This window comes from Pundamilia nyererei, unplaced genomic scaffold, assembly GCF_000239375.1.
Source record: "Pundamilia nyererei isolate P.nyererei 1_Seehausen unplaced genomic scaffold, PunNye1.0 scaffold00045, whole genome shotgun sequence".
NCBI lineage: Eukaryota > Metazoa > Chordata > Actinopteri > Cichliformes > Cichlidae > Pundamilia > Pundamilia nyererei.
Genome location: NW_005187446.1, coordinates 692,025 through 704,017, shown reverse-complemented (window position 1 = coordinate 704,017; position 11,993 = coordinate 692,025). Strand labels below are relative to the sequence as shown.

Here is an 11,993-nt window from a genome sequence, read left to right as displayed (position 1 = left end):
GGAAATCTGTTTATGATTGATGTGTCTGAAAGAAAAAAGCATTTTTAAATCACCAAGTATTGCTTCCGATCTTTAAACTCTTTTGTTGGTTGGGCTCTAAAAGAGATGAAAAGAGTCTGATTTAATTGTAGGCAGCATAGGCAAGCAAAGCATGTTTCCATTAACAGTGTCTATGGGTTAGTTTGGAGTTTGTGAGTGAGTTCATGATAGCAGCAGATGAATGACAAAGCTTTGTGTGGGTTTGGGTTATGTTGTTGTGAGTGGTTAATGAGAGGTGGCTAAAACTGCATTTCCACACAACGCCACTACTGTGTGCTGTCAGTGATTGCAATAGAAAGCCACTTAGAGTGAGTATGAGTGTGAGAGAGGCAGACGGTGAGTGGAAGGAAGAGTTATTACAGCTAATTGGTGCCAGAGGGATTGTGGTTTCATACCCACCTCTGATTAGAGAAAACCCCCACCACTTTTAAGACCACTGGTACTCCTTGCACTATGTGAGTTGTCTCTGCTCTGATCCTCTCTAATTCCTGCTCCTGGCCTGGTTGTGGTGTGATGTCTCACATGGTCTCTCTCTCTCTCTCTCTGTACTCCCTTTTTGCACAACACTTCACACAGATGTTTTGTAAAGACAATATCTTTATTTCATGTCTAAAGGAATACTAAGAATAAACAAAAGATTATGACATCTGCTGCCTTGCTGTCTTAGTTTTTCTTTCTCTGCAATTAACAACTTTTCAGAAGGACAGTGCCGTCTCAGGGCTATCCCACCAAGCGGAGATCTCACACAATGCCAGCCGTGATTTGTTGTGGGGAACACGTGTCACTTTCTGGCAACATTAATCCCCTCTGGTGCGTTTTGAGCTTCCATAGCTGCCCCAGGACACAGGACACAGAGCTATTTATATGTAGGCCAAAGGTAAGAACATCACAGCTCTGTTTACATCTGCTGTGGATCCTGAAGCTCCAGACTGGCTGCAAATGACAACCTTAAAGAGTGAAGGAAAGTTACAGAAGCAGTGACCTGTGTTTATTTCATAAACTGAGTTTTTCCATTTATACCCTCTTTTACCAGGAAATAAGTGCATAATCAATGAGAGGGACTCTCTTCTTAAAATGAGAGACACAATAGAATCACTGTAGCAACTATTAATTTTATTTTTGACTCATCTAGCTATTATACTTTTGAGTAAGATGTTAAGTAATCCCGTTGGAGAGGTGCTTCAAAAATGAAAAATCATGATGAAATCATTGGCAATTAATTCTGCAAATGTCTTAATGTTCGGTTCCAGCTGAACAGCTTCTTATAGGGAAGGGATAAAGATGTTCAGTGGTGCCGTATTCTTTCCATAATCTGTGTCACATGGGTTGTAGAAGGGAAACAGAGGAACCTCCACAGTGCCCATGGAGAAGGTGTAGATTGGTGCCATGGTAAGGGCATTATAAAAAGTCACCTCCTCCTTTTCACAGTCCAAGAACACGCCAATGCGGACGAGGCAGAGCGACACCTTGATCTTTATCGGGTCTGGGTCAATGCAGGCTAGGATAGAGCCGCTCTTCAGTGCCAAGGTCCACAGGCCGTTGGAGGTGCCTGTGGCAGACATCTCCCCTCTTGGGACGTCTTCTCTTGCCACACCCAGCCTCCACGCCGTCTTGCTCCCAACCTCGACCTCCCAGTAGTGTCGCCCTGTGGTGAAGCCCTCACGGCCCAGCAAGCAGTAGTAATAGTGAAACTGCCGCGGGTTGGCCTGGAAGTCTTTTGTGTCTTTATCCTCATCGAACCAAACTGAAGTGCAGGACTGGGAGAGAGTCAGATTCGGGTGTGCTGTTTCAGGGTCAAAGGTCACTGATGTAATATCTAGAAACAGAAACAGATTGAGGACAGTGACTGATGCTGCTTATTCACATGTGTATTGCATCGAATGAATGATGCTGTATGGAAATACTTGGGTAGAGGCAGCTTTTCATGTGTTTCCATATTCTGTACTGGATGGGACCGACAAACTGGCCAGAGCGAACCTCTGTGTCCACCTCCGCTGGGAGAACAAAGCTGACCTGAGATCTGTTAGGACACAGAGGGAAGGACTAAATGGTAGGAGGTCCATCTCTAAGACAGTCTCACAGATGCTAAACGTCCATACACACAGGATAAATGAGTTAAGAGGCAATGTCAAGATTCAGATTATTTACTAAAGTCACGCTATTGAGAAAACGTACCTTTTAATGAGATCTTGAATTTCCTACAAGAAAAGAATTCAGCCTTGATTAGTTAAAACAACATAACAGAGCACTTTTCTCATAGAAAGCTTTGTATTTGGACACGGGTCTGCTGTTTGGGCTTTTGTTTTCTAAATGAGAAACTGCTTTTTAATCAAATCAATCGAATCTAATGTAATACTTATTGATCAAATAAGTGCCAGTAAAGTGGTGTTGTGTAAGGGTGGCCCTTTGTAAACATGCATGCTCTAACTGTGAAAGTGTTTAAAGAGGATGAACAATTATAGAAAGTTATTTTTACTCTAAGGCGAGTGTGTCAAAGGAGCAGGGTGGAAAACAGTGGCTCTAGATAAAGCACTGTATTGCTGCTGCTCCTCACCACACACATAAACCCTGCCTATCAACACACCACAGCTTTGCAGAGTATAATTAGAGTCAAGTTCATAAAAGCCCAAGTTTAATTAACAATCACACGTCGTGTCTTCTTATTCAGTGACACTCTTCCTCACTTTGATCAGCTTAGGACTGTCCTCCTCAGTCAGCTTGTTGTTGAGCACTGCGATGGCTTTTTCCAGGTCTCGCCCTTGCCCCGCTATCTTCTTCTCTCTCTCCTTCAGCTGTTTCAGTTGCTTCTGTCTCTCCCTCCTCAGTCGCTCCAGGTCCCTCCACTCCTCCTCATCCAGGAAGCGGTGGAGGTTCTGAAACTCTGCTCTGATTTCCCTTTCTAGGTCATCAAACCTGTTCTGAAAGATAAATCAGGGAAAATGGAAAGAAAGAAATTTAGTATGTAGGTCAAACTGAAGGGTTTTTGTGTTTAACCAATGCTGGCTTCAGCACACTCAATTAGTCTGCAATAAACTGAAATAATTGTGTGTAAAAAGAGATAAAAGATAATGAATAAGGCGGGGATGGTACCTCTACTTCCACTGATTCTATGTATGTCTCTCTTTCTGCTTCTCTGCACTCATCTACCTCATGCTTGATTCTTTTAATAGCCTGGATGAGCTTTTCCTGTAACACACACACACACAAAGGAGACATAACCTTGCAGATAAAATACAAAGAGAACAGGAATCCTACTGCAAACAGTTTAAAAAAACAGGAAGCTAAAAATAAAGAACGTTCAAGAGGTAATGTATCTGCTCTCAACTGTTCCAAACACAGCAGCAGGTGGAAACCATAGAACTCGAAGCTTACCTTTTGACCACAGAGAAGGCTTTTTTGGCAGTTGTTGTTGGTGTCTTTAGTGTGGTTTTGGTACATTCCAGTTTTCTGTGTATAGGACAGAGCAGGAACAAAAAGACCTCTGTGAAATTGAAATAAGAGCGAAAGACGGCGTTAGAAGGAGAGAAACAAAATTAATGACATACAGCACAAACACATCAATATGGGGAGGGAGAGCAAAGGAGCGAGAGAGGGAAAACACACATGCCAGTACAACGAGAACAACAGTGAGATACAGTCAGACTATTAGAGCAACGAGGACGTACATCCAAGCAGAAAATTAACAAGAGGAAACGTATTGACAAGCACAGATCAGCAGCCACAGCCTGACTCGAGAAAATATGGCTCCATTAAAAGTAAGGGAAGAAATGGAGGGGTGGGAGAGAGGCAGATGACTGGAGCTGCCAGGAGGGCTTGCTGGCTGGCTGGCTGGCTGGCTGGCTGGCTGGCTGGCTGGGTGGTTGGCAGCAGCGATTTATAGCAGCAGACACAGAGGAGTCTATTTCTGTCTGCCAGTGTCTTTGGAAACAACGAGAGGGGCGGCAAGTCAGTGAGATATTGTGTTTCATATTGGCAGTTGTTTTGCCTGGAAGGGAGACAGTGTGTGTTTATTTTTGCAAGGTGGCTCTCTGATATCTGCCTGATCTGGAAGGTGCATTAAAAGATGCTGTTTCGCTATCGGTGCCCTGCCGGGTTCTATATCGACTGCAAGGGGTGGCATCTTGAAATGTGCAGTCAGCGTTTCCCTGCCCTTGGAGAAACACTATCTGCGCCCACTGCTTCTTCTCACTTTCTGTCTTAAAAAAAACAAATAAATAAATAAACCTCCCTCCAGCCTGTCCACTTATCCAAACTTTTTTATATATATATATCTCTGTCTCACCCACACCCCATCAACTCCCCCACACACACTCAAGGGTCTGGCTGTGGGCTACGTGCACTGAAGCAGCATCTCTGCAAAATGTTCTTCATCTATAATTCATGGTGCTGGGTGCTGGCCAGTGACTGTGCTGAACTAAGGTTGAGCAGAAAATTCAGTGCACCGCAGCATGCGGCAGGTGGAGGGGACAGGGAGATTTAATAAAATGCAGAGTCTTGACGCGCATGCATGCTACGTAACTCTTGACTGAGGATAAAAGTAGCTGTAAAGCATTGCTGGCTAGCAAATTTAGATATTTAGAATATAAAAGGATGTTTCATGAGCTTTGTGATCGATTCCTAATAAATCAGGTCTAGTTTCACAAACTATTGTGTTACAATACTAATACAGATAATGCTTAATACATAGAAAAAAAACTACTAGTAGTAATATATGTCTAATACTTTATACTAAAAGAAATAAAAGACATCTGATGCTTGCATTTGTTCCTGTGGAACTTTTTTTTCTCTAAATGTGTATTTATAAAAGCTTGAAATCTGCACATATTTGATTTGGTATGGGTTTTACTCTGGATGACCTCCCTAACACAATCCTCCCAGGGATTTGCGTCTCCTCTTCGTGTTTATTTATACATTTAGAAAAATTTGAGAAGTTCCCACCATGCAGAAAACAAGGGAATAAACACACAACAGAGCATACTATGTCAAACCCAAGTTTGGGACATCGGGCACAGAAAATTGCAGGGAGACATATCTAAGGGAGTTCAGCAGAACCCCAGTGCAAAAAGAGAGAGAGATGAGGAGGAACAATATGAGGAAATTTGATTTGCAAGAATTCACATTTGGATTACTCCTCGTAGGCCAGAGAGAAAGGTTCAGGCTACGGAAGACTGGGCCAAGGTAAGCCCATATTTTGGTTTTCTGCCCTACACTGTTCCTTTCAGTGACTACATACTTTTATAAGTTGCAACCAGAAAGTTGATCCAAGTCTGCATAACAGGTCTTTAAAAATATGCACTTAAGAGGCTCAACTTAGTTCCCCAATGGGGCTGAAGTTTCCACTCCTGCAGATGGAAAATATTTTGTCATGGGCACAAATGTTTGAAGGACCTATGCAACTTGATTTTAATGGTCAGGGAGAGAATAGTTTTAGAGCACTGTGCAAACGTTGTGAGCCATCCCTAACTTCTCTATGTTTTGTGTAAAAACATGCAGACATAAATGGAAATTTGGAAACAAGAATTCTAATAAGCTTGATAATTAATATGCATGTAAAAAGGTATGACCACCTTTATTCTTCAGCACAGCCAGAACTCCCTGTAATTGAGAAGCCTTTTTGGATTAGTTTCCCTCTTCTTTAAGTTCATTCAGATCTCTTCTTTGGATGTTGCCTGCATTTTATTCTACTCTTTGTCAAGATGATCCCACACTGTTTCAATAATGTTGAGGCCTGGTCTCTGGGGAGGCCAATCTCTGACTGATAGTGTTCCATTGTGTGCGTTTTTTTGTTTGTTTGTTTTTTTGCTTATGCTTTCAATGCGTTGGCAGTATGTTTGAAATCACTGTCATACTAAAAATTAAAGTAGTGTCAATTGAGATGTTTTCTAGATGATATTGAATGGCTATACTTTTCTGGATTCCAGATCCCAAACACCAGTAGTTGAAATGCAGTCCTGAAACATGACACAGCCTCCACTGTGTTTTACAGATGGCTGTAGATACTGTTTAGAGTGTCTACAGTCATACCTCTCTCAATTAGAACCAAAAGTTTCAGTTTGGATTCATCACTCTATAAGACCTGTTGCCCTGTTTACCTTCATTAAAATGTCTTCTTGACAGCTGCCCTTCCACTGATAAGGCTTCAATGAATAGTGAATGGATCAGCTGAAGGTCCAGATGAGGATTATGCTAAAAAAAAAGTGCTTTGAGTGCTTAAATTCATAGAGAAGCACCATTTATGTACCAGTCCATTTTAACAAACAAAAACACATTCCTTTGAGAATAGTCAGCTACAAGGACTGGACTGAAAATGAGCTAAAACAAGGTAAAAGGAAGACTTTAGAGAAGATGCATGTGTGTAGTAAAGGAGGACATGCAGAGGGCTGGTGTGACAGAGGATGCAGGGAACAGGGTCAGATGGAGACAAGTGATCCGAAGTAGTGACCCATAAAGAGAACAGCTGGATGACGATGAAAAAGAAGAAGGGGATTTAAATATAAAATATTGTTGGGATTTTTAAAGTTGGTACTTCCACTCCTGCCCAGGAGGTGGCGGGAAAGCACCGAAATTGTGAATGTCAAACAACTGTAACAGCAGAAGAAGAAAGACGCACGAATACGACGTCAGATAGGTAAACAATAGCACGTCCCACGGCAGACTCAAGAGAGAGGTGTCATGAGATAAATTAGCTTTAAATTCACCTGAGTCGTGCTAGCATATTTTGTAATAAGCTTTCGTAAACATTTGAACTGTTCGTGGCGCTCTAGCTATAGGTAGCAGGCTAGATATCGGAGCTAGCTGAAGGTACGGAGGCTGGTTCCGCTGGAAACGAAGAATGTGCTTTTACAGACACTACCTGCTATAAAACAATTACAGTTAGTATCCACTGCTGCTAACAAACTGCAGATTTCATGGTTTAATTATTTGCATTTTAGACATGAACGGCCAAGCGGACGTCGAAGTCGACTACAAGCGGAAATACAAAAATCTCAAACGGAAATTAAAGTTTCTTGTTTATGTGAGTGTTTTCATTTTAAACCGTCCCGTTTCCTCTGCCGTGCTATAGTTGCGTGTCTGTCTTTGCGCTGATTTCGTTTCGCTGGTTTCCTTTTCCAGGAGCAGGAGTGTTTTCAGGAGGAGCTGAGGAGAGCACAGAGGAAACTTCTGAAAGTTTCCAGGGACAAGAGGTTTGTGAGGATTGTGTCTTCATATAGGTATGCTTTGTGCATCCTAATGGAAATGCAAAAAATAATTTTCTATACATGTTTTCCAGCTTTCTTCTGGACAGATTGCTGCAGTATGAGCGAGTAGATGAAGACTCATCAGGTAGACTAGGAACATAAAACCTTTATGAGTAAAAACAAAAGCTGTTGCTTCTGAAGTCCTGTGGATCAATTTTGTCTTTGTTTTCATCATCAGATTCAGAAGCAACTGTTTCCTCGGAAAACAGTGAAGGGGAAGGACCCAGAGAGAGGGAAAGGGAACGAGAGGGAGCAAAGAAGTAAGTCGGCTATTTAAGTAAATTAATTACCAGGTAGATCAACCAGAATCATTCACTTTTGAGTAGGTTCATATTTAACCTTTTATTTCCACCCTCCACAGACGTCTTGTGCAATGCGAAGTTACCTGTTTACTTTGCATTGCACAACACTGTGTGTTATAAGTATTCATAGTAGTTGCATGCTCCATGAATCACTCATTTTATAGTTTGAGCCCAATGAATTCTGGTGTTGTCATCTTGGAATAAGCCAGTGTATTCAGGGAAGAAAAAATTCAGTGATGGAAAAATCCTGGGCATTCAGTATATTCCGGTAGTTAGCTGATCTCATTTTCGGACAAATAACACTACCAAACCAACCCTAGACAATCTGAAGTAACTACAGATCATAACACTGACCAACAGGTTCCCATCTGAAATCGGATAAATCTGGGATTATATGACCACATGATCTTTTTCCACTGCCCAAGATTCTAATCTTTATGCTCCCTAAACTGAAGCCTTTTCCCCCAATTAAACACCAAGTAGTTTTCTTAAGGCTATGTGTGGAAATACCCTGTCTTTCAGTATTAAACACAGCCATATTGTATGATTTGATCTACAGTCATTCAATCATCACCACTTCCAGGTTTAATGATGTATTGAACAGTTCTTAGCCCAATTTTTGTAGTTTCAGAGATCATCCGGAATGCATGCAGGCCATTAATTTGTCCCTTTTGAAATGTAGCTCCATAAATGAAGCGTGTGAATTACCACAGTAATTGTTGGTGGAAGGCTCTTTCCTATTCGAGGTGTTAAATCCAGGTGGTGACTGGATTTGGCCAGTCAGTTTATATTCAAGCATTAAATGATATTAAGGTACAGGTTAGAGTAGTGATTTCCCTTTGTTTAGTGTGAGTCTCTAGCCAACACTAATAAATCATAAAGTGAGTATTTTTACTGTTTTACAGTGGCTGAATGTTGTTTTTCTCTGTTTTCTTAACTGTGACTAGCTAGCACAAGAACGGTGTTTTCACAATTCTGTATGAGAAAAAAAAAATTCAGCATAATCTTTCTGTCACCCTGTCTCTGAGGGAGAAGGTGGCTTGCCCTCCCACTTAGTGACAGGGTGAGAAGTTCAGTCATTTGGGACGTACTAGGAGTAGTAGCAGTGAAATGTTCCATGCATGTTCTACTGGGAGTAGGCCCCGGGGTAATCCCAGGACACCCTGTTCCACCGAGTGAGCTGGAGGAGGTGGCTGGGGAGAAGGAGGTTTGGCTTCTCTGCTGCCCCAACGTTCCGGCCCCGAATAATCAGCAGAAAATGGATGGATGGATATGCAATGAAGGCAGAAGGCGGGGGGTAGGGGGCATTTTAAAGCTAGGTTTATTTGGGCTTACTTTACATGTCCAAGCCAAGTAAGCCTGTTAGGACAGTTGAGTGAAACATTTGTGCTTTCTAATTGTTAAACAAAACACATTCATATTTCTTTTTATTTAATCCATGACCTTCTTTTCAGGCGAAAAAGTAGTCCCGGTGCGTGCCTCCCTTCATCATCATCTCCTCATCTCTCCCTGCTTTCCCGTCCTGGTGTGAACTCCCTGCAGTCATCCGGCTCTGGGGCCTACCTCAACGCTGTGAGTTTCTTTCCCCTCTTATCTTATTGCAACCAACAATAACATTGCCGTCATATTCATCTTCTCATCAAAGAGCATAATCTGTTTTTTTAATTTTGCATTATTTTATTCACAAGTCTGTTCCTTGCTTTTTGTTTTTAGATTTATAATTGCTCCACTGTCTTTTTATTGTTCATTCTTCTGTGTCTGTTTTGTTTGTTTTTCTGTGTGTCTGTCTTATAAACTGCCCTTTGACTGTGTGCATGCATGTTTGTGTGGTCATTTGACAATGATTTGGGGCCTGCATGTGTGTTGGGCAGATGCCCTTCCCACCAGAGTATTTGGCTCCCCCAGCTGAACGAATGAAGAAAGAGAGAAAAACAAAGACGGCAAAAAACAAGAAAGAGACTACGGGGAAGGTGAGAGAGGAAGAGGGGAAACAAGATGTTCAGAGATAAAAATAATTATGATCAAACACTTCATGCTTTATTCTCACAAACTGTACACAAACCAGCTATTTATATTTGATGGCGCGGCAGGCTGTTTCCAGTATTCTCAGTTTAGATGCATATTTATAACAAAGTAAAAAGCATCTAAAATATGTATATTTCATAGTACAGTTTTTCATTTTTATTGCTCTAACAATGGCATTTCAAGACCCTTTTGTTGAGCCCCAAAATGAAAAAATATATGAGTGCATATACAGTTGTGATAAAAAGAAAGTGCACCCTCTGTCAATTGTAAGGTTTTACATATCAGGATATAATATTTAAAAAATGATCTGGTGTTAGGAGGTTTTAAATTGAGCTAAATACAACCTGAGATAAACAACACATGGTCTTTACCAAAAACATAAACTGCAGAAGCAGTTTGTGGAAAAACAAAGTGCGCCCAGTGACTCAGTAGCTTGTAGACCCACCTTTAGCACCAATAATTGGAAGTAATTTTTTTCTGTGTGACTTTATCAGTCTTCTTCAGTTCATTGACGTTTGTTGGCATTCATTTATGCACAGCTCTCTTAAGCATTCCAGTCAGGTTGAGGTCTGGACTTTGAGCCTTCACACCTTGATTCTTTGCTTTTTCAGTAATTCTGTTTTAGAGTTGCTGCTGTGCGTGGGATCTTTGTCCTGTTGCAGAGTTAGCCAACAGATGATGTCACATTTGACTGTAGAATGCTTTGGTGTACACAGGAGCTTATGCTCCACTCTATGACTGCAAGGTGCCTGAATCCAGCGGCTGCAAAGCAAGCCAAGTCATCGTCCCTGCACCACTGCACCTGACACTTGATATGAGGTGTTTGTGCTGACAGGCTGTGTTTGGTTGTTTTGTATTTTTTGCCATTTCTCTGAGCATTGTGTGTTAAGACCCACTCCTGTGAGGATTGGCAGCTGTCTTGAATGTTTGCCCCTTGCGAATAATCCTTCTCACTGGAGAATGATGGGGCAGATTGTTTGGAAATGCCCTTGGGCAGCAACAGTTGCTTCTCTAAGATTGCTGATCATTGCTGATGGCTTGTGTTAACACACATCTGAATGCTCCAGATCAGAAAACTGCCAAATCGTCTGCTTTCATAAAGGTGCTCACATTTGCTGATTATCAATTAACCAAGTGCATTTGATTAGCAGCATCTGGCTGCTACCTACACTCCTAATGACACACTGTAATATGCAATTGTTACGGTTGTATTTACCTAATTTTAAGACCCACTAAGAACCAGGTGAATTTATTTATTTTTTATTCTATCCGGATACATAAAAGCTTAGATTTTAAGTAGAGTGTACTGTCTTTTTACCATGACTGTTCATGCTTTGTCCTGATTTACTCCGTCATCTGTGACATTACCATCAATCCCCACTCATCATTCTTTTACACTCCGTCCATCCCTCGCTTTGTCGTTCCAAACAACAACTTCTTCTTTCTGATCTTCTTAGGTCGTTACTTCAATGGCAGCTAATTACCCATCAGGCCCTGCAGCTCCTCCAACAGCCAGTGGCCACTTCAGCTGGGTTCCTAGACAGATGTTTAGCGGAGATGCAGCTGAGGAGGAGGGCGAGAGCGACGGAGACAGTGACAGAGGAGACGAAGACAGAGGAGAGGGAGACGAGGCTGAACTCGTCATTGACATCCCTAATGAGTGAGCCTGAGTGTGCGATTAGATTTATTTATAAGTGAGGGAAATGTATGTGGATGTAAGGTTGAAAAATAGAACAGGGTTCAATGTATTTCTGCATTGAACAAACAAGTCCACACTTTTGAAAGGAGGGTCAAGCTCCCCCTTGTGGACTTAAGCTTAACTGCAGCAGCGCTGTTCAAACAATATCATCAGTAGTGCGTTTGTGTAAAATTATGTCGGGTTATTGGTCTGTGACAAAAGTGCAGTCTGCAAAGGATTAAGAAAGGTCTGGAATCACTGAGCTGGATGGATACTTTACTTTGTACAGCGGTTTCAAACTACCTGCTGATTATTTTTGTCAAAACATCCACACAAACTGAATACTAGGTGTGTCCTTTGTTTTTTTTATTGCTTAACAGCTGTCTCTGACTTTGTATTGTAGAAGTGCTGCAGTCCTTTTAAAACTGTTCAACTGTGACATAAATGTGTGTGCAGCTTTAAGTTTTGTTTACTTGTTACAGTTTTGACATTTCTCATTTGTACTCACAGTTTATTTCATCAAATCGGTCAAAAATTAAAGTGTTTCTCATGAATGGGTGTGTATAGTTTTTGTACCCATCCAACTGTGTGTCAGATTAAAATAATTTCAGCAGACTAAAAGTTTTTATTTAAACTTCACTTGTGTGTGTGTGTGTGTGTTTGTGTGTGTGTGTTATTCACAGATTCCACCGATGCAGCTTTACTTAAACA

General features: G+C 41.4%; 2 protein-coding genes across 4 annotated transcripts; one reads left to right on the top strand and one right to left on the bottom strand.

The window, feature by feature from the left end:
* Positions 1-6: 6 nt before the first annotated feature.
* On the bottom strand, positions 7-3,869 carry LOC102208890 (zinc-binding protein A33). Its single transcript, XM_005731854.1, has 7 exons — positions 3,705-3,869; positions 3,412-3,520; positions 3,130-3,225; positions 2,724-2,957; positions 2,215-2,237; positions 1,944-2,059; positions 7-1,855 (listed from the first exon to the last, which is right to left on the bottom strand). Exons 2-7 carry the CDS (start codon positions 3,475-3,477, stop codon positions 1,302-1,304), a joined length of 1,089 nt encoding a protein of 362 aa, XP_005731911.1. The 5' UTR covers positions 3,478-3,520; positions 3,705-3,869; the 3' UTR covers positions 7-1,301.
* Positions 3,870-6,604: 2,735 nt separating this feature from the next.
* ino80e (INO80 complex subunit E) lies at positions 6,605-11,896 on the top strand. Of its 3 annotated transcripts, none has more exons than XM_005731852.1 (8): positions 6,605-6,667; positions 6,972-7,054; positions 7,153-7,223; positions 7,310-7,362; positions 7,456-7,537; positions 9,034-9,151; positions 9,451-9,549; positions 11,062-11,896. In XM_005731852.1, exons 2-8 carry the CDS (start codon positions 6,974-6,976, stop codon positions 11,266-11,268), a joined length of 711 nt encoding a protein of 236 aa, XP_005731909.1. In that variant the 5' UTR covers positions 6,605-6,667; positions 6,972-6,973; the 3' UTR covers positions 11,269-11,896. The 3 variants fall into 3 exon arrangements, with proteins under 3 accessions (XP_005731909.1, XP_005731910.1, XP_005731908.1); XM_005731851.1 differs by having other exon boundaries at positions 6,630-6,840; XM_005731853.1 differs by lacking the exon at positions 9,451-9,549 and having other exon boundaries at positions 6,629-6,840.
* Positions 11,897-11,993: the final 97 nt, after the last annotated feature.